Source organism: Molothrus ater, chromosome 21, assembly GCF_012460135.2.
Source record: "Molothrus ater isolate BHLD 08-10-18 breed brown headed cowbird chromosome 21, BPBGC_Mater_1.1, whole genome shotgun sequence".
Taxonomy (NCBI): Eukaryota; Metazoa; Chordata; class Aves; order Passeriformes; family Icteridae; genus Molothrus; species Molothrus ater.
The window spans coordinates 9,193,366-9,221,114 of record NC_050498.2 but is presented as its reverse complement, the minus strand read 5'-3'; the positions used below and the strand labels follow the sequence as shown (position 1 = coordinate 9,221,114).

At 47.1% G+C, this 27,749-nt stretch overlaps 1 protein-coding gene across 9 annotated transcripts in view; it reads left to right on the top strand.

The window, feature by feature from the left end:
• BCAS3 (BCAS3 microtubule associated cell migration factor) overlaps window positions 1-27,454 on the top strand; it is a 301,144-nt gene extending 273,690 nt beyond the window's left edge. For 2 of the 9 annotated variants that reach the window (XM_036395055.2, XM_036395054.2), the window contains 3 exons: window positions 6,747-6,914; window positions 12,185-12,250; window positions 26,584-27,454. In XM_036395055.2, coding sequence (XP_036250948.1) covers window positions 6,747-6,914; window positions 12,185-12,250; window positions 26,584-26,732 — 383 coding nt within the window. In that variant the 3' untranslated portion in view covers window positions 26,733-27,454. Of the gene's footprint in view, window positions 1-6,746; window positions 6,962-12,184; window positions 12,251-26,583 lie in introns of those variants that run through there. The other 7 variants (XM_036395056.2, XM_036395057.2, XM_036395060.2 and 4 more) reach the window with 6 other exon arrangements.
• The last annotated feature ends 295 nt before the right edge of the window (window positions 27,455-27,749 follow it).

Genomic DNA, 27,749 nt, shown 5'->3' with positions numbered 1-27,749 from the left:
ATATTTTATTATGCATTTTACAATAATGTTTACATTCTTTTCTCTATATTTGTTTTTCCTTGAAAAGATTTATGTATTTATAAAAATATCTCGCTGCTCCAGCTCTGAAAATTGCAGCCTTGCTCGCATTTGAAAGCCTTCAAGGACGGCTGTGATGGCTGGCTGTGCTCCTGAGCATCCCAAATCCCCTGAGCCCCTGGTTAACCCCTTGTGCAGGAGCACTGGGGTATTGGGGAGGAGGAGGAGGGTGAGATGGCCGTGCACCACAATCCTGGACATCACCAACACTGCCTGGGCCACTGTGCTGAGTTTGTGGCCACGTGGGCAGTGGTTGGGCAACCTCCTCCCTGAGCATCCATGCCTGGAGCTGCTGGGCACGGGGCTCCCGAGGCTGCTGGGCCCAAACTCATCTAGAAATCCTGACAGAGGGTTAAACAGCACTTTTGTTTACAAGTCTGTGGTGCTGAGGAGGGATGAGCAACTTCTCAGCCTGACTTAGCCAAGTGTTCAAAGGCATTTGGAAGTGTTGGTTGCCTGTGGGACTGGGTACCCCGGCTGAAGGCTCCATTAATTAAATGCACTCACAGGATATAGAGCTGGTGAGTAATGTCCTGTTTATAGCAGAACTGTGAGCAGTTCTGGAAAAAAAGAAACCCTGTGGGAGGGAGGATGACAGGGAGCAGAGTCACTCCAAAGGCTGTGGCTCCTGCCACAGTTTCCAAAGGCAATAATTAACACTCACACCTCGGTGTACCGGTGTTCTGTCCCTTGGTACCTGCTGTGCTGTGGGACAGAGGGGTGGCAGCAGGTGAGCCCTGCACAGGAGAGGAGCAGCAGCACATGCCATGAGCACAGAGCCACCAGATCCAGGGCAGCTCAGGGGGATGTTGCTTCTCCACACTCAAATATTTGCTTGGATTCCCCTTCAAGTGCTCAGAGCAGCCGCTTTGTGGCATTCACAAAGTTATGGCACGGAAGGGAATTGGCAGAGCCCGTAGGAAAGTTGAACCTTTCATGTTCAAAGGAGGTGTGTGCAGTTTGACTCACTGCTTTGGGCCAGGAGTTTCCATGTGCTGGTTCCTCACACGCCCGGGGGGTTCCCGCTCCTGGCCAAGGTCACCAAGAGCCCCTCCAGAGTCCACTCCTGCTTCTGGAAAGGGCCAGGAGAAGCAGGAGAGGGGATGGGCAACCCTTCTGTCCCTCCTGGCTGCTCCTCAGGGTCTGACATCACGCAGGGTCAAGGTATCCCATTGATCAGGGTGCATCTTTTATCAATTAAAAGTGGCAGGTCCTTTCCCCTCCTCTTCGCTCTGGTATTTTTGCTCACACGTATGTTGCAATATGCAAGGTGAGGCTCAAAACTGTCAAGCTCTTTAATAGAACCATTACTATATTTTTGGAGAACGTTCTCTTTTTGATTTACTGTTCCTTAGAAGACAGGAAATGGAGCTACTTGATTTCATATTTTAAACAAAGCCATCCAGAGGTTTAATGAAAAAAATTTCCCCTGGCTTTTGAATTAAAGAGCTATGGTGAAAGATTTAGCTTAGCTATTTTGACTTAGAAAAATAACACACTAGAAGCATTAAAACATTTTGTAAAAATACTTTTTACTACTGGAGAGAAGAAGTTTCTCTGGTTTTCTCGGCTTTGAAATGAAAGGACATTTCCAAGCTTTAGGGTGGGTTTTCTTTTCCTTTCTTCAGTAAAATTTATTTTGCTTTTATATTAAAAGCCTTGAAACAATTGCAATGCTAGAGACAAATCCTGTGTGTCTAAGCAAGGTAATTTGGTGTGAGTAATGACAGAAGCCTTTGCCATTAATAAAATGCAAGAAATGTTGAGCAGAAAGATGGGAACCTGATTCTGCTCCATCAGCAGTGGCAAGAAAAAAGGGTGGTGCTCCTTGAGAGGCAAATATCTGTGGAAAGAAAGAAGTTGGAGATTGATTTCAAGCAAAAATTAAAGTTTTATTAGGAAAATACTGTGTATGAAGCAGAATTAGCTCAGAGCATTTGGGCTGGAATTGCAAAACAAAGCACTGTGGACCTGTATGGTCAAGACAAGGGTCCTGCTTGTTCCATTTGGGTGATTTGGGGTCTGGGATGAGGCCTGGATATCATACACAGGAGGCTGATGATCTTCATTCCCACCCAGTTTCATCTTCAATAAATAAAGCAGAAGTGAGTGTTCTGCAGGCTTGAAAGCACCGTGCAATAGGATGAAATAGTGACACAATTTTAAGTCAATAAGATTTCTTTTCAGTGAATTAATGAGATTTCACCAGGATTTCACAAGTAATTGCCAGCCTCACATAATGCCTGCTTTGCTCACCCTTGAGCTGTTCCTAAATGAATTTCTCCTTTGAGGTGGGGCCTGTTCCCCACCAAAGCTGTGTCCAGGCTGGGGGACAGAGGGAACTCTGGGTTCCCACGTCAGGGGCTGGCATTGGTGGCTGTCAGGAGGGGTCAGCAGGCTGTCAGCCTGCCTCCCCTCGGCCCTCAGCAATCCCTGGGATCAGCAGGAGCTTTCTCAGCCCCGTGGGTTCCATGGTTCTGCTCTGGCTTTGGCCATTCTGAGGGCAGGAACTCTCCAGCCAGGTTTGTTTGTAAACTCCTCGCTGGCCAGTGATGGGGAATTTGATACCTTATCAAGTGAGATACTGGGATTGAAAAGGGGAGAGTGAGGCAGCCAGGAGGAGAGATTGCAATATAATAAATAGCAGAGATAGGCTGAGCTGCTATCAGGGGAAGTTTAATGCCATTAGCCCGTGTGCTGTTGGGAATGATGTATGCAGGGAATGATGTAGGCAGGGCAAAGCACCCAAAGGCTCCTGGCAGCAACCAGCCCATTGCCATGTCACACTCTCCAGAGTCACTCTGCAAGGTGTAAAAGTACCCAGAACTTAATTCTGCCTTGAAAAAAATATTGAATTCTTTTACTCTGCTACATGTGCTGTCTGCTGATGCCCTGGCAAGAGGAACAGGAAGGGCCATGACAATAAATCTTGTTTTTCTTGACACAGTTTTTTTTTACATCAGAGAGGGACAGAGACAGGGATTTACAGGAGGAAGGAACCTGCCTGCTCAAGCCAGGTCCCCTTTTCTACCCCCACATCCTGAATAACCTGAGTCACACTCTGCATGCTCAGCTTTACCTGGAACCCATTCTGTCAATGTCTGTATTGAAATTGGGGGGAATTTGTGGGTTCCACTGCAGCACAGAGCAGATGATGGTGCAAGGACCTCCCCTGCCTGATGCAGGCAGAGTGATCACCCACGGGCTGCAGTGGTGGCTGCTGGATCCCAGCTGGATGTCTGGATATCAATGCTCTTGCCAGATGTGCGCTGCTACCACGGAGAAGGAGTGAAAAGGGAGGAAAGATAAAACTACAGCTTCCCCAGCCCTACATTTTTTTTTAACAAGCAAACTTTCAGTGCAGTTAATCCCTCTAACCTGCATTTGCATTAACACTTGCAGCCTCACACGTTGCTGCTAAGAAGTTTTGGCAGCTCCTGGCCCTGATTGCAGAGGTAACACTGCACTTGTCTCCTTTGCTCTCACTCAAGGATCTCAGGAGCCAGAGCCCAGCACTCCATGAAGTTTCTCCCTGTACACACAAGCAGGCATCTTGGCAGAGCTTCAAAAGCCATTTGCCTTATTATTCATATGTCTGCTTATAGGAGCAGAAATGCTCCCATTTCTCACTTTTGGAATAAGGGCTGACACCAGGAAAGAGGAGATTTCTCATCTCTGGCACAGCCCTGCAAACCTGTGGGAGCTCATCGTGTCCCTGCTGCTTCCCTGGTGTTTGGGAAGCAGGTTTAAAAGTCCTGATCACTCTCAGGGTACATGAACAGCTCTGTCAAAAACAACTGAAATCCGTGGGGTCTTGGACAGGGGTTCTCAGGGCTGCAAGAAACTGCAGAAGGATGACTTGGGGGAAAAAAACCCCAAATTTTGCTTTTCCTCCTGCCTTTAGGAGAGCTGACATCATGAAAATGCTGTAGAGATTTAAACATCATCGCAATTACTTCGCCTCCTCCCTGCATTTTCTCAAACAAGCTTCAAGAACCCTCACTTTAAAACAAATTAGTAGACTGGAGCAGCCTTATAAATACAGAGAGCCATTAAAAGTTGAAATATTTGGTCGTTCCTCATCTGGGTTGGAACTGGGACTCATCCAGAGTTCAAGTGTGGGCATCACAGAGAGCCACGGTCCCGTTGTGTTGAGGTCCCTCTCAGTGTTGATGGTTCTCTAGTGCCAGGAATCCACTCCCCTGATTTGCAGAGATCCCTCTCAGTGTTTTCTAGAGGTCCCTCTCAGTGTTGATGGTTTTCTAGTGCCAGGAATCCACTCTCCTGTTTTGCAGAGATCCATTTCAGTGTTGATGATGTTCTAGTGCCAGGAATCCACTCCCCATTTTCTAGAGGTCCCTCTCAGTGCTGATGGTTTTGGTTTTCTAGTGCCAGGAATCCACTCCCCCATTTTGCAGAGGTCCATCTCAGTGTTTTCTCGAGGTCCATCTCAGTGTTGATTGTTCTCTAGTGCCAGGAATCCACTCTGCAGCCAGGCCAGCAGATAAATCACCGCCGATGAAATTCAGGAGCCAGGAGTCACCAGTGCAGCCCATATAAATCCCTGAATGCCAGCCCTGGCGCTGCAGCCCGTGCCATTAGAGCTCAGAATTATCAGCCCCTCTTTGCTGATGGATGGATTCACTGGCTGGCCGAGTGTTTACCATCGTTATCAGCCCGTGCTCGGGGCGTTATCAGAGGAAGGGCCGCCTGCCGCGGGGCTTGGTCTCTCACCCTTTCTATTACCACCTGTCAGTGGCAGGGGGTGTGCTGTGAGGCTGTACAGTCACAGACTACAAGTGTAGATAGTTTCTGACGGCTGATCAAAGGGGAAAACCAAAGGGCTGATAACAAGGACGTGTTTCATGTACTTTTAACTCTGAGAAACATTGGCATTTGCATTTTTTCCCCTCGCTAGGCTGGCAGAAACCAGGCACAATAAACGCTGCATATTCAGTTACCTAATAGTGGAGTAAATGGTATGTGCTTGAAGGAACAAAGCATAACTGTAATCTTGTTCCAAGTGGGAATGATTTAAGTAAGCCTTTGCAGAAGACTTGCTGTATAATAAAGGAGAATAATTTTAATTTGTACTTTGAAGTGATCCTGAATTCAGAATCTAATCTTTGCATTCGGCAGAACATCATACCCTGCTGCGAATGAGGTAATAACTGCAAGTCAGAGAATTATTTGAAGGATCTTTTGTAGGTACGTGCACTCCCTCACAAGAGGCAGAGTCTTCAGTAGGGGCTGCTGGTGAAAAAGCCTCTGTTAGAGCACGTTTGAGCTAACACTTCCCAGTGCAGGAGCAGAGAAAACCCACGGATATCCCAGACTGAGGGAAGGCATCCATTTGTTCCTTTGTCAGACACAAGGCAGCTCTGCCTCTTCTCTGTTTCAGAGCAAGAACGGGAATTTAGGTGAAATTTCTGCCCATTAGCAAGGACAAAATGACTGTTTCCATTGTCCAAGATGAGGAGGGGGAAGAAGCATCTTAGCAGCATTGCAGTGGAAGTTTAATCAACTTAAAAAATAATTCCTATTTGTCTAACATAAAAATACATGCATGCCATTCACATTTGTGTTATTTGCTGCTTTCCTGACTCTCTCCAGTCTGTATTTTAAATTCAGTATGTATTCATTATGTATTTTAATACCAATCTGTATTTTAATTTCACCTTTTTGATTACAGCTGCTTGTTGGCTCATACTTAGGGCTCTACTGTGCTGTGTTGTAACACCAACCTTTAACTCATGTGCTAAAATCAGCTTTTCAGGCACCCAAAACACAGCACACACAGGAGGAGGTTGGTGCCAGGGTGTCTGTTATAGATGGATAATGAGATGATTGGCTCTCACAATTAAAAGATAACTATTGTGTGAATATTAAGAAAAGCTTTAGTGCTGTATAGTTATGTTATTGTAGTTTAGATGTCCTCTGTTCTCCCCATGGTTCTCTTTTCCCCCTGTATTGTTGCCATCAGACAGCCTGGGTTGTCTAGGACAGGTACAAAGAAGGCTGCACAGTGTCCCTTACCTGGGGCAGTGTCACTCTTGCACCAGGGTTGGGGCAGGATTGTAGCAAAGGCAAGGAAGGCTTTATTCAAAAGAACTGCGCGGTTTTTATAGAGTGGTACGATAGATTCTATTCTATTGGCTAACTAACAGAAACATCTTTCTCACACCCTGTCCTTGAGAGGAACAGAAAAATAAAGTAGAAAAACACCACCTGCAAATTGTTTATAGTCAACAAGTTATCACATCTTTCCAGCTCCCTAAAACTTCTCACAAGCCACTGTGAGAAACGCTATTGCCATTTCTCTCTCTCTCTGTCCCATGGCATCCACAGGGCAGGTGGGAATGGCATGGCAACACCTGAGCTCCAATCCAGTTACAAAGCAGTGTCCACTGATAAATGGCAAAGAAGAGCTGACTGACAGACTTTGGAAGGGGCCAGGGCTGGCTGATCAAACCCCAGGGGTATAAAAGCCTGAGCATCCCTCTTGAAGATGAACCAGCCACGTGGTGTGCACGAGGGGCAGCTCCCAGCGCTGCGAATTTTTTCCTTTGTTGCATTTTTGTCAAGGTTTAATAAACCTTCTGAAATTTTCAAGGCGAGCAGTGGCTTCCCCCAGTGTCCCACACGTGTCCCCTCTGTCTCTGTCACAGGTGCCTTCGACCGGAGCGTGACGCTGCTGGAGGTGTGTGGGAGCTGGCCCGAGAGCTTCGGTCTGCGCCACATGTCCTCCATGGAGCCCAGCGAGGAGGGGCTGCGCGAGCGCCTGGCCGACGCCATGTGCGAGTCCCCCAGCAGGGACATGGTGGGATCAGGAACAGGTACAAAGAAGAGGTGTGATCAGAGATCACGTACATCTCACCCAATGGTGATTTTGATTTTATTTTTTTTTTTTTTTTTAAGTTTCGCTTTTTTTTCTCTGTACGCTCCTCTCTCTCTCTCTCTCTCTCTCTCTTTCTCTCTATTTGTGGGGATCTCAGAAGTCATTTCTAAAAGGAAGTTAGTGGTAGATCACATAAACACAATCTGAGATATTGGCACATGAATGAAGCTTCCTTATCATACAGCTGGGACAAGGGCTCTGCTGCATCCCCTCCAGTGCAGATTGCTGCCCTGCTCCAAACAATGCCATAATCACACATATCCTCATTTTGTGTCGTGAATGGAGCCACTGTGAAGCGCTGGTTCTGTAATCCAAATTAATCCATCTTCATCAGTGTCCATTATATTGATAAATTGTATCATCTGTTTAAGTAAATGGAATGGCACATCAGAGATTAGGCTGTCAGGAGGGGCCCCGTGGTAGGAGATGCTCAGGAATTAAAGCACAGTTACTGCAGGTTTATTGTCCCCATCAATTTCGACTTGTTCCAAAAAACACCTCCAGTAAAAACACCTCAGAGTGATGGTGGCCCCTAACATCAGCTGCCAACTCACTTGTCACTCTCCTGGCAGCTTCCCTGGGAAGGCAAAAGAGGAGAAACCAGCAGGAAGGTGTGGGAATGCCCACCTATGAATCTTTCAGGAAGAGCAGGGGCTGTCTCTTCCTTTTGCTCTTGCCCTCATGTATCACTGGGGGTCTTGTGCTGCTCTGAGCTCTCTCTGCTCCTCAAGAAGTCTCTCCCATCAGGGCTCATCCTGACTTTGCTCACTGTGGAGCAGGTACCAAACTGCAGCAGCTTCCCAGAGCCTGGAGGAGGAGGATGTGAGGAGCAGGATTTTAGCCCTTGTCTGTAGGTCCAGGCAGCAGTAACCAGGCTGAGTGGTGCAGAAACCCCTTCATAACCCAGCTGGTCACCTTGCCAGCTGTCCTTCCTCTGATTCCCATCTTGAGAGAGACTAAATCGAAGGATGAGTTAGATTTGGAATTAACAGAAAGGCTTGGTTGAGCACTAAGGGTGTGTCTGCTGCAGCTCTGGTGCAAATCCTCACCAGCTTTTTGCCTTGGCCAGGGCACTTCAGGAGTCCATGACTGCAAAGCTCCACCAGTGCACTGAGGACAGAGATGCCTCACATTGCTGGTGTGGACTTCCATCAGCTCATGTCTGTAAAGGGCTGGGAAGGTGGAAAAAGCGGGCTATGAAAATAGAGAAAAGCACATATTTCATCACTCACTGACCCAGGCTGTGATCAGTGTGAACTTTGGGAGGGTATCCACTGCTGATAATGGGTCAGCACCCCTCAGGCTGTGTGTGGAAGGGGAAAGGTGAGGGGAATACCTCCTCTGAAAGCTGAAGCCTTCCAGATGTGCCAGGTTAGGGTGACTGACTGGCCTGGAGCCTTGACAGTGTATTATATTGTAAACCAAGAACTTTGTCAGAGACAGGGCTCTGTATTTTCCTTCCATTTTCACCAAATCCAGCTGATGGCAGCCAGTGCCAGCTCCTTTGGCATAAGATGAGGCTCACAGTCCTGCAGGTGTAAAGACAGAAAGGAGCTGTTTATAGAGATGCCATCACTGAGTTAATATTCATCCAGAGAGATTTCTCCCAGCCCTTGCTCCAGCCCCATAAATCTCCCTAATGAGTGTAAGATAGATGCCATCTCAGAGCAGCGATTTTACGCAGCAATAATGAGTAACATGAGCACTGACCCAGCTCACCCCATCCCAGCACCCTCCTCTCCCTGTCATTAACACTCTCTGCTGTCCTGGGACTCTCTCCACCACTAACACACTTTATTCTCAGGATTTGGGCATGTGGTGACTCAGAGCAGCAGAGAAAACCTGGTGATAAGAGGGTGAACTCCCGTGCCCTTTCCACTTCCATCCCCTAACAGCTCTTGAGCTGTTCCTCTTTAGCAGACAGACAGAAAAAGTTCTCTCCTGCTCAGATGTACCTGGAGAGCTGCACTCACTGAGGGAGAGGGCTGGAGCTGGCTGCCAGCACCATTCCACCACAGGGCTCTCATCTGTCTGCTGCTTAATAAATGGGCAGAGATAAGTGTGGAGCTGCATTACCCTCCCTTCAAAAAAGACGTGTCTTTGTTGGCTCATAACAAGTAGGAGAGTTTTCACTTCCCTCAAACCACTTATATCATAACCAAGCTTGGCTGAACTGAATTATCTTTGAAAAAACTCAATTTTCCTCCTTGGGTTCTCTGCTGCCCACTCACCACAGTGAAATGACAGCAAAGAGTTCAGCAGAAAGGACACTGGAAGTTTGTTTGTTGGTTGTTGATTTCTGTCTTGCTGCTTCTTTCAAAACCAGTGTTTCTATTTCTGCATTGGACTCAAAATTGTGGAATTTATAATCCTTTTAATAGTCCTAAAATAACTTAATTTATTCATGCCTTTATGTTTTGCATGCTTTAACCCCTGATTGTGTTCCATGGATTCTCTTCAGTCCTTAAATAGATTTTGCAGAGATTTAACAAAACTTGCAAAATCTTACTCAAACTTCAGCACAAATTAATGAACATTTCTAGCTGGGAATGTGAAGATTTGTGCATGGCAGTGCTGGGGTCCAATGTGTGGACACAAACTGGGCAGTAGGGTGGACAGTGAGACTTCGTCAAGTGCTCGACTGGTCCTGACATGCACTTAATGGCAGGAGATAAATAGATTCTTTTAATGCCTTAACTGTTAGGGCATAGCTGACACGTAGGTTTATATAGAAATCAGGGCTGATAGGCTGCAGGGGTGTGCAGGAAGTGTGTGCTCTGGGCAGCTGGCATTCCCACAATCTCTGTTCTGTACCTGCCCTGTTGCAATTGGGGCTGGCAGCACTAACCCTGCTCTGGCTACTGCAGAGGCAGAAATACCCCAAGGTTGGTCACAGCACAAATATCCAGCTGGAGGATGCTGAAAACATCAGGAATAATCTGGCATTTGCAGGAAAGGGGATTAGATGGGGCTGTTCCACCTCTGACTCCGTGCCAGGGCTGTCGGACAGAGGGTGGGAGAAGAACCAGGGCTGGAAGCAACCCCCAAAAACCTCCTTTCCTTGTGACCTAAATGATAACTGCAGTTGTCCAGCTAGTTGGCTTGATTGGGAAACCAGCTTTTCCCCTTGTTATCCAATTATTCAGATGACCCATGTCTATCTGAAGTGGAGTCTGCTGTACATAAGCTGTCAGCCCAGATACACATTTAATTCCAAGAAAGGCATAAATTGGCCAAGATGCAAAAAAGATGTTTTTGCTGTTCCAGTTTCTGTCAAACTCACACTGAAAAGAAAAAAATTATGCAAGTCTAGACACAAATGTTAGTGGTCAGTGCCCTCTTTTGCTTGCAAAGCTTTGTTTTCAAGCAGCTACAATATTTACATTACAGTGCAGTTCTTAAGTGTGTGCTGGAGCTTCATATTGCATTCCCTCCCCCAAAAAAACCACCCTAGGACTGTGATTTATGAAACTCTGCTTCCAGAAGACAAATCTCTCTGACAGGATTCCACTCAGACTGGACAGGAAGAAATTATCAGCTCAGGCTAGAAATCTTTCCCTCCAAAAATACTGTAATTAATAAATCCTCTGCTTCACCTATTCCTTCAGCAAGTTCATTTTTTAAGCTTTCCAGTGTATTTTGATCACTTCTAGGCTTAATATTTGAAATCAGCCTGTAGCAGGGGAGCAGCAGGATGTTTTTTCGAGATGCATCTTTCTCCCAAAACTCCTGCAAGCCTCCAAGTCAGCCTTCACCCACGGGAGGCTGGTGGCACAGGGAGGAGCACCTCTGGCCTTCAGAGGAAACTGCCTGGATTCCTTCCAAATTTCATCAACAGACTCATAATGCGCTGAAGGAAGCTCACATGTTGAAGCAAACTCTTTAACCTGATTAATGGGATGTAAGTAAGTGGAGCTAATTAGATGTGCTGTTAGGGAATGGCCTGTGGGATACCCAGGACTGGGGCTCTGGGCACTTTGGGTCCTGGTCCCCAGCCAAGCCCAAAGGCTGAGCCTAACTTGGGTCAGGACACCTTTGAGCTTTGCAGAGGGGTGGTTTTGGAACCTTCCTGTGAGATTTGGGTGCTGGAAAAGGGAAGTCACACATTTCCTGGAGTGCCTGGCTGAGGTGGGAAGCAAAGGGAGCAAGGTGGCTCCTGTTCCAGGACCATCCTTCCTGGGGTTTTGTCCAGAGGCGAAAATTTCTGTGCTCACAAGCTTTATTCAAAGATCAGCAGCCACCTGGACAATGATGTACATTCAGGAATAGGATTAGCCCTTTCTAGAGGTAGAGCTTTCAGTGGTACCTTCCCCTCCCTCTCTCCTCCCTCCCTCCCTTCTTTCCTTTCCTCCTTCCTTCCTCTTTAATTTTTCTAAGACAATTTTCTCCTTGTCTCTCCTCAGCTGTGTTTTATCCTAACTCAGACATGGGCTACAGATGCACAGAGCAAATTATTTTCCCCCTGAAGAGCATTTCTGCCAGGAGATTTCTGCATAGGTTCAGTGCAAAACCAGCTTGGGCAGCAAACCCAGTGGTGGATCAAATAACATCGATGCTAAAAGCAGCCTTTGAACTTTCACAATATTCATCCCAGGGTCAGAGATTAAATTACCCCCTCCAATAAGTCTGGGAGCTCAGTGCAGTTCTTCCTACAAAAGGTTTATTTGGATGGGCCTGGTTGAAAAGAAAGGAAATTTCAGGCTCTTTAGGAGCCACCATTTGGGAAGTGCTGGATGAGAGGAGCATTGGCTTTGTGCACATTTTGGGATTTCAGGCACTTCAGTGTGGGATTTTTACTCTCCTGTCCAAGGGTGTCCCTGAGCAGCCCCATCCCACAGCTCTGGGCAGGTCCAACAAGGGCATTTTTAATTTCCCAGTCATTTCCCATGTCTCCAAATCCAATCTTGCCACCAGCCCTGGGAGGTTTTACTGGAATTTCTTCCAGGTCATACATTATTTAAGGGGGAGGGGGTGTGAATGCTGATACCATGAATATTTCTGATGTGAATTCAGATTCATTGCTGTTTGTAGAAAAATTCTAAAGGGAGCACTGATGCCACAAGACACCTCTGACTTTCTGCCATTTGATAACAATCTTGATCAACTGCATTTGCTTATTATCAACTGTGGTGTGGGGAGATTCCTTTTCTTTTTCTTCTTATTAAATCAAGGCCTTTTTATTTAAGAAATATTTTATTTTTGATACAGACACAGCCGGTGAAGTAGCAGTAAAAAACATCACCACAAAGAGGCACATGGCTTTGAAATGTTTTGGTATGTAACATAACTGTATTGTTATCAGGTCTTAACTTTTGCACAGAGAGTATTTTCCCTTGTTCTAAAAGCAAACCCTCTCTCAGCTTTCCAAGGGCCACATACCTAACATGGCCATAGGGGGACAAACCAAAAAATATCAAAGTGTCTCAAGTCATTTCACAAATAACATTGTTCTGTTGCTCTCCTTAAATGAACAAGAGTTTCTTTGATTTTTTTTTTTAAGTCAAATTTAGGATTCTGCTGTTCAGAGCAGAGAGGTCACAAGGCCCTAATGTATTTAGCATTGACTGCCCTCTCTTGTAGTGCGTCTATTAGTCAGTAATTTGATTTGTACCTATTCATTTGCAGTCCCTGCAGGAGCTCTGAGCTGGCCCCAAGTATAATTGGTGCTGTCTCTATTTTTACATCATTAGATTAGCCCCGACTCCTGGCCACTTGTTGTCTGCGCTTGTCTGTCCATTTATACAACCTAATGTAACACAAAATTCATTACTGATCACATTACTTTCAACTCTGAAGCCAGCTTTGTGATAAACATTTTGTTAACCCTTCCCTGCCAGCACACAGACCTGGGGGATAAATGCACTTTCCCCTCTGCAGGAAAAATCAATATCATAATAAAACAAAGTGCAGTCACATTCCTGGATTTGTCATTCCTCCCAGAGAAAGAAATGGGGAGGAACATATAGGAGATGACTAAATGGTGTCTGCATCCAGGCATCTCACTCTGCTCGATATGAAATGAGCTCAGCACTGTCCTTTCCACTGGAATATAAAGAAGTGACACGAGATAGGGCCAGCACTCAATTTAAAACTTAATTTCTTACTCATTGTTCTGCAAGTGTTTTAGCTCTTCTGGTCAGGCTGTAATCAGGTTATGACATTATTGGAACTGGACATTTTTCTTCCAGGGCTTTGTCTCAAAAGCAGTGAACAGAGACACAGTTCCCTTTTTTCCTTGCAGATTTGCTGCTGTGTTGGGTTTTTTTTTTTTTGTTTGTTTGCTTGGGGTTGTGGTTTTCCCTCCTAATGATTAAGCAAATTAACTGCAGCACTCCAGAATTTCACAGGAAAACTCAAAGCTCTGTCCTGTCTAGCTTGGCTTTGCTCACATTTAATTGTCTGCTGAGTCCCTCCTAAAGCATGAAGCTTTTTGCATCCCTGAGGCTTCTGCTGGTGATTCCAGGGGCAGCAGGAGGAGAGCCATGGTAGGTATTCCACCAGGGCTGAGCATCCTCCAGCTCTGCTTGCAGCATCCTGCCCACGAGGTGATTCCTGCTACCCAAACATGTTTTGGTGCACGCAAAAGCTGTTGGGTTTTTAACAAGTTTTCTAAATTCATTTTCTGTTTGCACAGCTTGGCTTGGAAATCTGTTATTTTGGGTTTTCTAAATATTTAGAAATATTTCTCAGTGTTTATTAAATCTTCCCTTTAAAAGTCTGAGGCCTGAAGCCTGCCCCACACCGAGCGGTCCCACACTGGGAAGGGGGCAGGAGACAAGGGGATTTTTCCATCTGTAATTCCTATAATTACCTTGTCATTCCTTTTAGGAGTCTTTCTATGGTGTTTTTGTGTAGGATATGACTTATGGCAAGCATATCTCTCTCAGTAAGTATAAGAGCCCTCGGGTCCCAGCATTTGAACCAGGACTGGTATTTTTACAGCTGTTTTGTGAGCCAAAACCTCTTGCAGCTGCTGAGGTGGTGGCAGAATAAAGACAAGACAGTTCCTGTCCCTCCTCCCAAGCCCAGCAGCCCCAGAGAGCCGTTGAGTATTTGCTGATTTTTGGGATGTGCAGCACAGGCCATCACAGAGCTCTCATAAACTATGCATTGCCCTCTCCAGGGGAGATGGGAGAGCAGGCTGTGGAATGGAAACCCATTTGTGCAATAAATTGTTAAGCAGTCAAACTGTTAAATGAACACTTATTAGAGAGGTAGGGTGAAGTATGAGTCACCAAACAGCAAAATACACATTAACACAGCAAACCCTCTCCAGTAAATGGGAAGTCAAGAGCCAAGGCAATGCAAAGGTTGCAGTGTGAGCCAGCCCTGTGGCCCTGCAGCTTCCAGTCCTCCCAGCCCCTTTTCCGGCACAGGATCTGCTCCTGGTGCTTCTCCCTTTGGATGCTGGATCATTCCCTGTCGCTGTGTTGTGGCCTGCAGCTGTGCCCTCACCTCCCATCCCCTCTGCCCCTTTCTCTCACAGAATATCACACAGAGTCCCCTGATTTCCCCAATAATCCTGCCTGGTTCTCCATGCTGGACTCTGAGAGCATCAGGGCTTGCTGGGCAGTGATGGTGTTGGGTGTTTGATGTTCACATCGTGCAGGCAGAAAGAGAGGGCCAGGGAAAATGAGAAACAAATCCAAAGGGATTTTGGCTGGGGGAGGATCTCGGTGATCAGTGGAGACTCCCTGGAGCATCCCCATGGGATCAGCTCTGGTGGCTGCCCCCAGGAGAAGGAGGGTTGTGGCGAGGTCCCTGGCAATGCTGGGAACACTTAGTCCTCCTTGAAGTATATATCCTAATTTGTGGTATGAAAAGATTAGCTTTCCTTCCATTCCTAGCCTGCTGTCTCCCCACCATGGATAATACATAAAACAGTAGACTTTTATTCATTAACATTTATGGGAAAATGTTAATATTAAACTGTAAGTGAAAAGCCCCATCTTATTGAATTCTTCTGCTGTGTTATTGGGAGCCTAATTTCATTTTGCATTTAAATAAAAACCAGATGACGTTCAGGACAGTCAGGCGAGCATTCTGTAAGTGAGAATTTATCTTCCAATCTGGGTAAACAGTGTCTCATCATTTAACAGTTATTATAAATAATGGGGTTTTAAGCACTTTGCTGGGAGTTCATATTGGCTCCACACGGGTTGCACTAAGGGAGAGAGAATTTCAGTGACATCTTCCAGGCATCCGGTGAGGAGGAATCATATCCTGAGCTCCTTCTCAAGCTGCAGTTTTCATCCTCCTCTGGTTATTATTGCTCAATATTGTGTGCACCATCCACTGACCAAAAAAAATGAAGAGGAAGGAAAATGACAAATTGGTTGGAAACGTTTTGAAAATGAAGAAACCCTGTTTGAAGCTTCCCCATAAAAGGGGAATGTGTTCAGCCCCCTGCAGATGTTCATGCAGGTAGCTGAGCCTCCAAAAGAGAGATTCTTTCAGTAAAAATGGGGCTGTGTAAAAGTTGTGCTGCCTTTTTCTGTGTGACCCCTTTTATACCATTTTCCAAAAAGACCCCAACAGCTAAAACACCATCTTCTTTTATTTGTTTATTTACTTATTTGGGATATTTATTTGTTGTTCCTTTGGTCAGTGACTTTCTCAGTAACTGCCCAACACATGAACTCTGTGTTTACACCAAAGCTTGATGGTGTTGTGAAAGACAAAGGGTCAGTGTCACTTCTCTGACCCTTTCCAAAGATGTTTTTTTGTGGGAAGGCTGCAGGCAGGACCTGCCCTGCTGCCTCTGCTCCAGCTCAGGGGCATAACAGGGGATGCAGGAGCCAGAGGGGCTGGGCATGGAGAGTCCTGGTTGGGGTGGGTGGCATGGAAATGGGGGCATTTTCCTGAAAAGATTCCACTGCCCTGTGTAGTGGAGGATGCTTGGACGTGTTGCTGTGCTGGAATTCTCCTCAGGCAGAGCACAGCATTCCCATGGGTGGCATCTCCCATCTGTTCCCACGTGCCACAGCTATTCCCCACCTTGTCAGGTAGAAATTTCATTTGGAAGCACAAATCAAGAGACAAATTAACCTTGCAGCCTTCTTCCCTCACCTGCAGCCACAGAGGCAGCAGTGGGAGATGAATGGTGCAGGGACAGGCCCTAATGTAAAATCTGGGGGTGCTTTTTGTCCTCCACTCAGGGCTACTTTTATCCACACCCTCTGGAAAAATATCTTTTGATTAAATCATGCCAGGGCTGTGTTGTCTCTTTGGTTCATCTTTTGGAAATGTGACAGGTCACCCACCAAAATACAAGCAAAAAGTCTACAGAGGAGCACAACACGAGGAGCAGGTGATGTGAACTTCACTGCCAGGTGCCTAAATACAGGGCAGAATTTAAATTGATGATTTAAATTGCTTTTTCTGGGGGATGTGACCAGAGGAATGCCTTGGTTTGCCATTAGGTCTTTCAGGTTTCACACAGAGTTGCCTTCCACCAGCTCCTCCACCAGCTGCAGCTCATCCACACATTTGTAAGAGTGCAGCTACAAAGATGGAGTGTAATAGAATCAATGCTTGGAACAATTTTTAAAATATGACTGTCAAAAAGCAAAAATGTTGAATTTACTATTTCCAGCTGCCTTCTGGTTTCAGGAGCACAAATGTGAATTGTTGTGTTCAACAGCTCCATTAACAAAGAGGCAAATTAAGCTTTGAATGCCATTTTTTATCAAGGCTCTTTCATATTTATGTCTAACATCACAATTAGGAGCTATATAAATAAGAGAGATTATATATTTTTAAATATACATTTATATATTTATATATTTTATATTTATATTTATATTATATATTTATATTTTATATATTTTATTTATATAACTATAATATATAAAATATATTTTATATAATATATTATATATATATTATATATTATAAATATATATTAAATATAATATATATTTGAAATATTATATATATTTAAATATATGTTATTATATGTATATTATATTAATAATTTTATTTATGTTATTTTTATATATATAAATATATAACTACAACTACAAGTATAAATATAAATATAACTATAACTATAACTATAAATATAAATATAAATATAAATATAAATATAAATATAAATATAAATATAAATATAATTGAGACCCTCAAGCAGCCCTGCAAGAGAGGGAGCCCACGAGACTGGGCTGGGGTTTTTCTAGGCTGGGTTAACACTCAGTTAGGGTAGAGCTGTGATTTTAAGGGAATGGCTGCAAGCTCTGAGTGCTTTGTAAAATGAGGGCTGTGTTTACAAAGCTGGTCTGCTTGAAGCAGCCATGTCAACATCATCTTTTAAAAAATGGAGTGAATAGACTAAATAAATTGCATTTGGAGCTAGGAGGGCTTGGATGGGTTTGGAGCTCCTGTGACACTGAACCACTGCCAGGGAAGTGGGAGGAGGAGACTGGTCCTGAGCTCCACCTGAGCTCTCCCAACTCAAGAGCCTTGAACTGTTCAGATGAGCAGCCAGGGCTGAGGCTGTGGTGACATCATTTCGTGAGCTTCAACAAAACTCTCCTGATTTGGACCAGCTGAGCATCTGCTCCCCCCCCCAAAACTTTTTAACTTTTCCTTTGAATCAAACCCAAATTCCAGTCTGGTCTAGCTTCCTCCTCAGCATCAATCTGCACCAGGGGAGCAGCCCAGAGCCTCTCACTGGCCCAAAAGGCCACTTTGTGTCAGAAGCACTAGAAGTTGTGCCAGAATGGCTTTGCTTTGTAATCCTATACTTTTAAAATCAGCTCAGCAGTGCACGTGTGTCAGAGCACAGAGAGCACATGTGGGAGCTGCACAGAGGCACTCTGAGCACTGAGTCCACCCCAGGGCTCTCTTCCTGCCTTTAAGGAGGCCAAATGCTGAGGTGGCATCACAGAGAGTAGAGAATTAGGTCTTAGATGGGAAAGGAACTGAAATTTGGAGGGTCAGGTGTGAAATTCTCATGCAGTGGCAGCTGTCACTGCTCAGACCCCGAGGTCATCACCAGGTTTGTGGGTTTGACCTTGAGGCAGCTTTTCCTTGCCCAGCTTTTTGCTGGAACTGTTTGTCTGAGCCCAGGGAGGAGGAGGAGGAGGAGGATGAGGGAGCCCAGCCCTCCCTGAGGGCTCCTGGCCGTCCCTGTCCTTACCTCTGGGACACAGTCTGTGTCCTGAGACTGGAGTGGCTCCAGCTCTGGAGGGGAGGGGGATGCTCAGATCCACACCTGCTCTGCATAGAAGATGTTCCAGGAATAGGAGCATTGCCTCCAGCATTTCTGAGCAATATCCCCAGAGTTCAGTGGGTGCAGGACGTGGTAGGTGTCATAAACATGCATTTTACTTTGGATTTGTAATTTCCTTCGTGGAGTAGAGGCTGACAGAGGGGTCAGTGTTGAGCAATCCAAGGCACTCCCATAACCCTGGGAATGAGAGAGCAAACCCAGGAATTTTAATACAGTGTTTTCTCTGCAAATGCTTTTGGTCTGATATACACAGATGTGCTGCTTGCGTAACCAAAGATGCAAGATACTTCTGCCTAAATGCATCCAAAAACTTGTCCACACAGGCTAGCTGGCACAGAAAATCATCTATTCCACATAGAATTTCTTACAGGAATTTGGAGTAGCAGCACAGTGAAACTTTCAGGATGGGGTAAGAGAGAATTCCTTTAAACCCAAGCACTGCTGCATATTCATTCAAGAACTTCATCTGTAAATCTTGCACAAGGAGTTGTAGGCTTGCAGGATGTGATGGGCTACAGAAATGATTTTCTATTTGACTGTCATAGCTTTTGAGATTTCACATGCTGGCTGAAATGGGCAACTCATCCTTCTGAAGAGCCATTTATGTAGGAAAACATCCTCAACCTCTTTACAAAAATATACAGCTCTAAGAAACTTGAGATAATTTTTTAAAAGCACTGGAAGTCATTGTGAAAGTGCCTATCTTGAAGAATATTCTCCCTCTAAATACCAGTCCTTTATCTGGTGCACTTTTAACCTTCCATAAAATGCTCAGAGTCAAGTCTGGCCAGATGCCAGAGTCTTGGGTCTCCTACTCCATGGGCTCAGGTCACATTTGCTCTGTTTAAAGGAATAAACAACCTGTTTAGAAGTTCATGCAGGATGTTTTGTCCTTTCCTCACCGATCTCTTTGTACTGAAGCAGACCTGGACATTTCTGTAAGCTCAGGTGTCCTCCCTGTTTTGCAAGTGTTAAATTGTTTGGCATCCCCGCAGTGAAATCAGGCACTAGAAAGGAGATTTGGGCTCTCAGAGGGACTCTGATGTTCACGAGGCTCTGTCTCCATTCCCCTGGATCTCTCCTTCCTCCTGTACCTCCCCATCTCCTTGCTGGATGCTGCCACCTTTGTTCCAGGATGCCAGCTTTCATCTCCAAGTGCATGGCACAAGCCAGCTCTGGGTGGATTCAGCACTGGAGTTATTGTAAGGCAGCTTGACAGGAACTAATATTTTACATAGGCCACTGAATCCTGATTTCACAGAAGTTGCTCAGGCAGTGTTTCCCAGTCTTCTTTACTTGCAAATTTAATGGAGGTGCTTTTGTGGCATCTCAGCATCTTTCAGGTTGTGACAGGATGAGACAGCTTTAACACTGGAATTGATTTTCAATGCTCAAATGACATGGTTTGGATTTTGGTGGGGTTTTTTTTTCCCTCATTTGAAAAGAGTTTAAAATCTCTTTAGTGAAACTGTTGAGTTTGTAAAAAAGGAAAAAGAAACATTTCTGAGGAGCAGGTGTGTCAGGCTGTCACCCAGAGCATGGCAGGAAGTCAGTCCCACTGAACAAGGCTTGGGGCAGGGAGCAGCTTTAACTGACTTTTCAACATTATCATAAGAAGCTGAAATTGTAATCATAGCAATATATAAAACTGGGAACTGACTCTTTGCCTGTGCTCCCTCTGGAAAGGAGCAACACACATTTGCCCAGAAATTTCAGCCATCTCAAATCAAAACCAACTTGGAAAATTAAGATTTTTAACGAGGACTCAGTGCTGTCATTTCACTGCAATTGAATATCACAATTTTTGTTCATCCAAATCCCCAAAAGCACAGGTTCCCCTGGGGGTGCAGTGCCCCCCTGTGCCCTCCCTGCCAGCAGATCCCCAGAGCTGCCAGCGGGGCTGGAGCCCCTCGCTCCGAGCAGCCGCCAAGGGTGCTGGAGATGGATTATAATTAGAGCTCCCTCGTTAGCATAATTGCATTTCATAAAAAAAAAAAAAAAAAGGAAATACTCAAGAAAAACCTCCAAGTGCAGTAGCAGCGATGTAATTGATGTAATTTCCCAGCACCCTGATATTTCCTCATCCCAGTGTGGTTTCCCACCTCGCCTCAGCTCTTGAGCTCTTCCCCACCTTGTGTGTCCCAGCAGCAGCTCCCGCTGCCCTGGGCACAGTGATGATGCTCAGAGTGAATGTTTCCTGCAGAAACAGCGCCAAAAGCACCCAGCAGAGTTTGGGATGTTGTCAGAATCCTGAAAGATGGAACCTTTCCGTGTGCAAGTGCCCGTGTGAGCTCCTGGGGGGAGCACATCCCGCTCCCTTCAGCAGCAATCAGGGAAATTAAAATGTTTAACTCACCCATTCACTGGGGAGCGTTGTGTAAATTACAAACAGTTTAAGAGATCCTCAAGACTTCCATTGTGTTAATACAAATTGCCTTTTAGCGTTCTTTTCAAATAGGGCCCTTTTGAGTGAGAATCCAGATGGCAGAAGCTCCATAATTATTATTCATTACAGTTAATAAATAACACTCGGGAAGCCCCAGTCAGTTCTGCAAGTCCCCTACGATGGGCATTGTGTAAATGTAAGGGTGAAAAAATAGTCCTTGCCACAGAATCTGTCAGGATTTCAGTCAAAGACAAGGAGCTTGAAGGGCCCTTATGTGTGCCTGCCCCAGATCATGGACCAGGCTGGCATTCCCAGAGCTCTCTCCGCAGGGAATCTCCTCCAAAACGAAAGGGAATTGTCTTTGATTTTAAAAAGAGGCTTGAATTTTTGCCTTTTAGCTGTTTATTCAGAAGCCCCCGTGGATGGGGAGAGGTGGGTTTGGTGAGCAGCACCTTGTGTCTCTCCCCCAGACTGGAAAATTCCTGTCCCACATCCTCATTTCGGGAAGGGGTTGAACACATTCCCCCTCACGGCAGAGCCTGAAAAGTTCTCCAGAATAATTGCTGTGAATGACAGAAATGAAATCGAGGAGATTCGAGCTCTGCTGGCCGTTACCCCACTTCCTGCATTCCTACTTGTTAATTGTCTAATTCCTAACGAGTCTTGGGGCATCTGATAGACCTTCTGATGCGTGCTCACTCCGACGCTTCCTTCCCTCCCCTCCCCGGCCTCATCCCTCACCAGAGACCTTGTTCCTTTAAAAATGCCATCCTTAAAAATCAGAAATACTCAGCCCAGCAAAAGGAAAAGGGAACTTGACATTAGTTGAGCTTGAAAGGCTTGGTGCTGTGAAAAGTGACTGACGTGTGAAAAGAGGCTACAATTAGTTCTTTCCCCGAGCACTCTCCCATTCAGTGCAGGGTCACTCCTTCAGCGAGCTGCGGCTTTGAGGGTAATGTGTTGTGACAGTTTGAGATGATGAAGAATAATTCTTGTATTCAGAGTTGCTGCCGCTTCCCCGCTGCCCTGACACATCAGGCTGCTGTCATTGGATCACTTATCCCGGGCAGCCCCTCCGTAGGTAAGAGGAAAGGGTCAGCTCTAGCAGAAAATGATTTGGGATATTTTGAAACTGGGCTTAAAGAGGGGAAAGGCAAACAGAGAGAAAGGAAAAACCATTAGAAGAAATAATAATGCACTGGAGAGGAGATTTTTGAGTGGACATAAAGGAGATACCAGGGCTTCGAGTGGACCACTACAGGAGAGCAGCACGGCTAAGAAAGGCAGCATAATTTATGAGTGTTCCGGGCAAAAGAGGCCTGTATAGATTTTCTTCAGGCATTGAATTAATGTGCCCTATAAAATGGTTTCACATTTAGGCTTGGCAGGCCTTTGTACCTTGGATTTGATGGGGTCCTTTGACAGTTGCTGGAGCTTTCTGGAATGGAGGGTGCAGCTGGACCTCGAGCAGCACTGCTCTCCCAGCCCTGCAGACCCCAGGCTGTGCCCAGAGCAGCTCCTCTTCCTCTTCCTCTTCCTCCTCCTCCTCTCCCTCCACCTCAGCAGCCAGCTCAGGAGAGCAGCGTGGCTGGGGCAGAGGAGTGAGGGACAGGGCAGGCTGGCTGCAGCATGGCAGCCAGGAATATCAGCACAAAGAAATGATTCCTGCAAGGTTTCCTTGCCAGCTCCTCATGGAGCACCCTCCACACTGCAGGGCAGCCCCGCTGGCAGCCATGCCAGGCTGGAGCAGCCATGCCAGGCAGGAGCAGCCAGGATCTGCTCCCAGCTGCTCTGATGCCCCATTGCTGTCCCAGTGCTCCCCCGGGCCCGGAGCTGTGCCATGAGAGGGGACGGCTGCCCTGGGCTGGGCCAGGGACTCAGGGTGGCCACTTGCCATCCCACACCAGCAGCCACAAGGATTTTCGCTGCTGCTGCCTCCAGCACGGTGGAAAGTGTGAGTGTGCCCTGAAAATCCCCTTACTCTGGGACCCTGGGTGATGCCAGCAGTGCCCATTATTGTTACTGTCAAAAGCTCAGGCAGGGCTGTTCCCAGCTCCCCTGAAGTGACTTTCTCCTCATGGCTTCAGCAGATGTTCCAGCTCCTTCACTTTTTTTCCTTTTTTTTTTTTTTTTTTAGGGCAGGCAGGACTTTGTGAGTCGTTTCCTCTGGGGACATGGGCAGGTTTTAGTATTTACGTTTCCAGTATTAGCATTTATTTGTATTTGTGTTTGTTTTTCACGGGCTTCTGAAAGCCTCAGGGAGCCATTTCTGGGGCCAAAATAATGCAAGTGCTGGTCTTCTCACAGTATTTCATTTCCTTGATGGTGGAAACGCTACAAGAAGAGCAGGTCTCATGTTATTTTGACCCCATAAATAGCTCCCAGAGGCCCCTTTCTTCCTTCTCCCACCCACTCCCCCCCAAATCAAATATTTAGGTTTCTGCAAAGCCTGACTTCTCAACCCTGGTTATCTTGCTTCAGCAGAAGCAAATTGCAGTTATTACAAAATAGCCAGAGAGTCTATAAGGCCGAATGGCTTTTATATGATGCACAATTTGTTGGCTACTGTACAAGTTCATTAAAGTGTATCATATGAGGTTGTTTTACTGGTACATTTAAGGAAGTTAATACATCTCGACAGTGTGTGCATGGGGGAATGCAGACACAATAACCCTCAGACTTGCTGGGGCCAAGTCCATTCCTGGCCTAACTCCACCAGAGTGGAGGGAATCACTGCCTGGGCAGCCCTGGAGTGCTGCAGCTCCCTGATCCTGCTGCTCTGGGCTCTCTTGCCACCCACTCCCGTCCTTCCATGGGGATTTGCTCCTGTTTTGTGTTTTCCCAGCACAGAAGATGTCAGTGGTCTGACTGTGTGACATCAGGTCCTTTCAGGTCCTTTCAGGTCCTTTCAGGTCCTTTGGTTGTCCCATCCCAGGGTGGCTTTAGGGACCTGTCTCTCCTGACAGCCCCACCCTGCAGCTCCTGCTGCACTTGCTTGGCCTGTCCAGATCGATGAGAAATTGTCCTGCAGTTTTCCCTCTGTGACAGGAAGGGTGTCCCCATGCCATGGAGCCATTCCCAGTCTGGTCTGTGCTTCCCATGGGAATCTCACTGATGTTCCCCTGCTCTGCCCCGCTCTGCTCTAAGGGCTGGGAGGAACAATAATAATATACAATAATATACACTGGATTTTTTTTTAATTTTTTTTTTTTAATTAATGAAACAGGGCAATCTGGGGGAGCACAGGCTGTTCTGCCTGTGGTGCTGGGTCAGCTGTGTGGGCAGGTGGCCCCTGGTGACCATGTCATGGCTAATTGCCCCCCTGGTGTGACCCAGCCATGCTGCAGAGCCAGCCAGGGTGAGGGCAAGAGCCCAATTTCCTGAGCACAGCAGAGCTCCCTGTGGCAGCCAAGCACTTTTCCAGGGCTTCCTCGGGTATCAGAATACACAGCTCGTCTGCCTGCCTGGGTAATTAGTTCCAGAGTGAGAGCTGGGCTGTGACAGAGTGCTGGGACTCGTGTTCCATGGGGAATGTGTGCCCAGGGATGGCAGCTTGCATGTGGGAGCTCCCCAGGTTTTAGCCTGGCACCCCCCCAGCCTAGATTGGGCAGGAAAATCCTCTCCAGAGCCTCTGCCCCTCCTGTCCCCTGGTTTTGGTCCCTCCTCATCAGGAATGGTCGGGTTTTCCTGCCTGGCAGCTGCAAGGGGAGCTCAGGACAGCTCGGAGCTGTGGGACACGGCCAGGACAGGGCTCCTTTCCCTCCCTCCATCCAGGCCCTGTGCCCACAGCTCTGCATCCCGGATTCCTGCTCCCTGCCTGGCATCAGTCTCTGCAGTGCCACCCCCTGGCAGGCCCCGCAGAGGTGACAGGAGCTGCCAGCTCCTGCAGAGCCCAGAAAAACCCAAATCCCCCCAAATTCCAGCTGCCGGGCACAGGGTCCCACAGCAGGCACTGAGGGACAGGCAGGAGCTCAACCCCAGGGACAGAAACAGCAGCTACAAGAACAAAACTCCTCTCTCTGTCCCTCTCCCTTGTCTTGCTGGAAACACTTTACCTGGAAATGAATTGTGGGTGGAAAAGAGAGTGGGATCACCCCGGGAGGAGCGTGGGGGAGCCCAGCAGCACTGCCCAGCATCCCCAGCTCTGACGTGGGACCTTTAAGCAAAGCCAGCTGTGTGCTGAGGGAGATGAAAGCCCCAAATCAGACAGGATAAGCACGGTATTAGTGTGGGATACGCCACTCATTTCTGATTTAAATTACTGTTTTTACTTCCTGGACTCAGGGGACAGTGAGGATGTGAGGAGGTTTAGACATGGACATTCCTTCACCAGATACTGGCAAGAAATGGTGATGAATGCAGCTGAGGTCATTACCAGCACTGCTTTCAGGGTGATGAGCTTCCTGCTGATTTGTTTTCCTTGTATCCTGGGCAGATTATCTCCTTACAGGTTCCCTCCAGGATGAGGGATTAAATCCCATAGCCCTCACTGCTAGGTGTGTGCAGTGCCCAGGGGCTGGGGGGAGCAGGGCAGGGCCAGAGGATGCTGGGCTGGGATACTTTATGGTTTAGGGAAAAGCTAAATTCTTGCTGTTCCCTGTACTTTATGTATAGATCTGTCCTTATCACAGAGTCCCACTGCAGGCAAAGTGCAGGCAAAGTGTTTACAGGAGGTTAAATAACCCAGGTGAGGCAGTGAAAGTGCAGGAATGTTTAGCAGATTTAGCAGAGATCAGAGCAGGCACTGCCCCTCCAGCTCCTGAGGCTCCTTTCCACCCCAGACGGGTCTTACATAGAACCAGAGAAAGGTTTGGGTGGGAAGGGACCTTAAAGCTCATCTAATTCCACCCCCTGCCATGGACAAGGACTCCTCCCACTATCCCAGGCTGCTTCAAGCCCCATCCAGCCTGGCCTTGAGGATTTCCAGGGATGGGGCAGCCACAGCTCCTCGGTTCTGGTCTCTCACCTCCCTCACAGGGAACATTTTTTTCCAGTGTCCCATCTAAATTTCTCTTCCCATTTAAAGCCATTCCTCCTTGTCCTGTTACTCTGTGCCCTTATAAAAAGTCCTTCTCCAGCTCTCCTGTAGCCCCTCAGGTCCCCTTTCCCCTTTGGCCAGCAGAGGAATTTGCCCAAAACTCCTGTCCCCACCCCTTCCCCTCCGGCCCAGGCTGCCCAGACCAAGTCATGCTCAGGGTCTCCCATCACAACTCCCCAGAGCATTTCTTGTCTCCTGTCACCACTGTCACCCTGGGGGAGGAGATTCCTGTGCCCTCCCTGGGGCTCTGCCTGCTGAGTGCTGCCAGTGTGGCCACCGAGCCAACTGCAGGGTTCAGGTGGCTCCCAGAGAGGCCACGGCTGGGAACCGTGCCCTGCACACACAGACAATCCTCCTGCTGGGAGATCAGGGAGCACTAAAGGCTCCTGGAGGTCAGCGAGGGGAGGTGGCAGGGTGGGTGTGAGCAGGAGAGGCAGAGCCACAGCCAGGCTGCTTTCTCTTGTGTTTAGGGCACGGCTGAGGAAAGGGGATATTTTCTCTTTGAGCTGAAAAAGCTGAGTTGTTTACATCCATTTGGGCAGGATAAAGGGCTGTGGAAAGTCCTGGTGTTCCCAAGGTGGGGAATGGCAGTGGTTCACACTCTGCCAATGGCCCTTCCCAGCATTTCCCATCATCTGCAGTTGTCCCCTTCATACCCTGCTGGGTTCAGCCATGAGATCCCCACCGTGGAACCCTGTCACGTCCTGAGGCAGCAGCCTCGGCCCCAGGGAAGGCCAGCAGGTAATGTCTCCATCTTTGGCCCAGCTGGAGAGGAGTGGAACCAGGAGCTGGCATTCCTCAGGAGCGATTCCCAAACCAGCCCAGGAAAGGACGATGAGCAAATGTCAGAGCAATGCAACAGCAAAGGGATTTGTCAGTAAAGCATCTGTCTGACCACTCTGGGGGTTTATCCCAAACTCTAACCGAGACCTGCTCTCTCTCCCTTGCAGAGCTTCAGCGAGAGGGAAGCATAGAGACGCTCAGTAACAGCTCGGGCTCCACCAGCGGCAGCATCCCCCGCAACTTCGACGGCTACCGCTCCCCCCTGCCGACCAACGAGAACCAGCCCCTGAGCCTGTTCCCCACGGGATTCCCCTAAAGCCGCCGCCCAGCAGGGACACACCCAGCCAGGGGAAGGAGCCGCCTCTCCCCCCGTCAATCCCGCTGTGTCTGTCACCTGCCGGCTCCCGGGATGGTTCTCGTTACCCTGATGAATATTGATGACTCTTAAACCTTCCTGAAGCATCCTCATGAAATCTTGACTCTGTGTTCCTGTGCAATACGAAGAGGCTCCATCTTCAGTCCTGAGAGCTCTGCAGCTTCTTTTCTCGCTGTCTTCAGGAAGAGGTTGGGTGAGGAGAAATACTCCTAAGCCATCTTGGGTCAAGCACAAGGTTTCACAACTGTTCTCTGCTTTTTTTCGTGCTGAGAGATGAATCTCTGTAAGTCAGAGGAGCTCTCACCATTCGTGAAAGTGCCGAGCATTATTGGATGAACTGGAGAGACTGGAAACTGGAGGACTTTCTGTGGACAGGGTTGATGATGTTATTCCCTCCTCATCATGTCTCCTTGCTGCCCTTCTTCCCCTCTGATACTCAGCAATGCCAGGAGTATTACCAATGGAAATGTTTCTTTTTGTTCTTTGGAGGAATTCTCTCTCTCGCTCCAATTTTCTTCTAGTCATGTATTTTAGAAATGTACTTAATTGACTAATTGCAGTCACGGATTTCTCATATTTGGTTATAAAAGTTGTTCATTGGAACTCAGATTATCTGTCCAGAAATGCATGTGTCATTGAATAAATCTAAGTTAAACAAGAAACTGCTTAAATGGCAATGTTCATGGAGTGTTACTGGGCTGACTGTGGGCTTTGTGTATCTCCCTGGGCCAGACTCTGTGTGTATTTACTGACTTGAGGGCTTTAATTAAAGCCATCAGTGGCTGTTATGCAGCCAGTCTAGCATGGTTTTGCCTCCCCATTTCCTTGTCCTCGTGTGCACAGACAGAATTTTTAAAAACAAGGTATTTAGGGGGTGTGCCTTGCACCAACTTGGCTCCTCTGAAAACCAACACCCAGCTCCCTGCTCTGGCTGAGGCCCTGCTTCCTCACCCTACA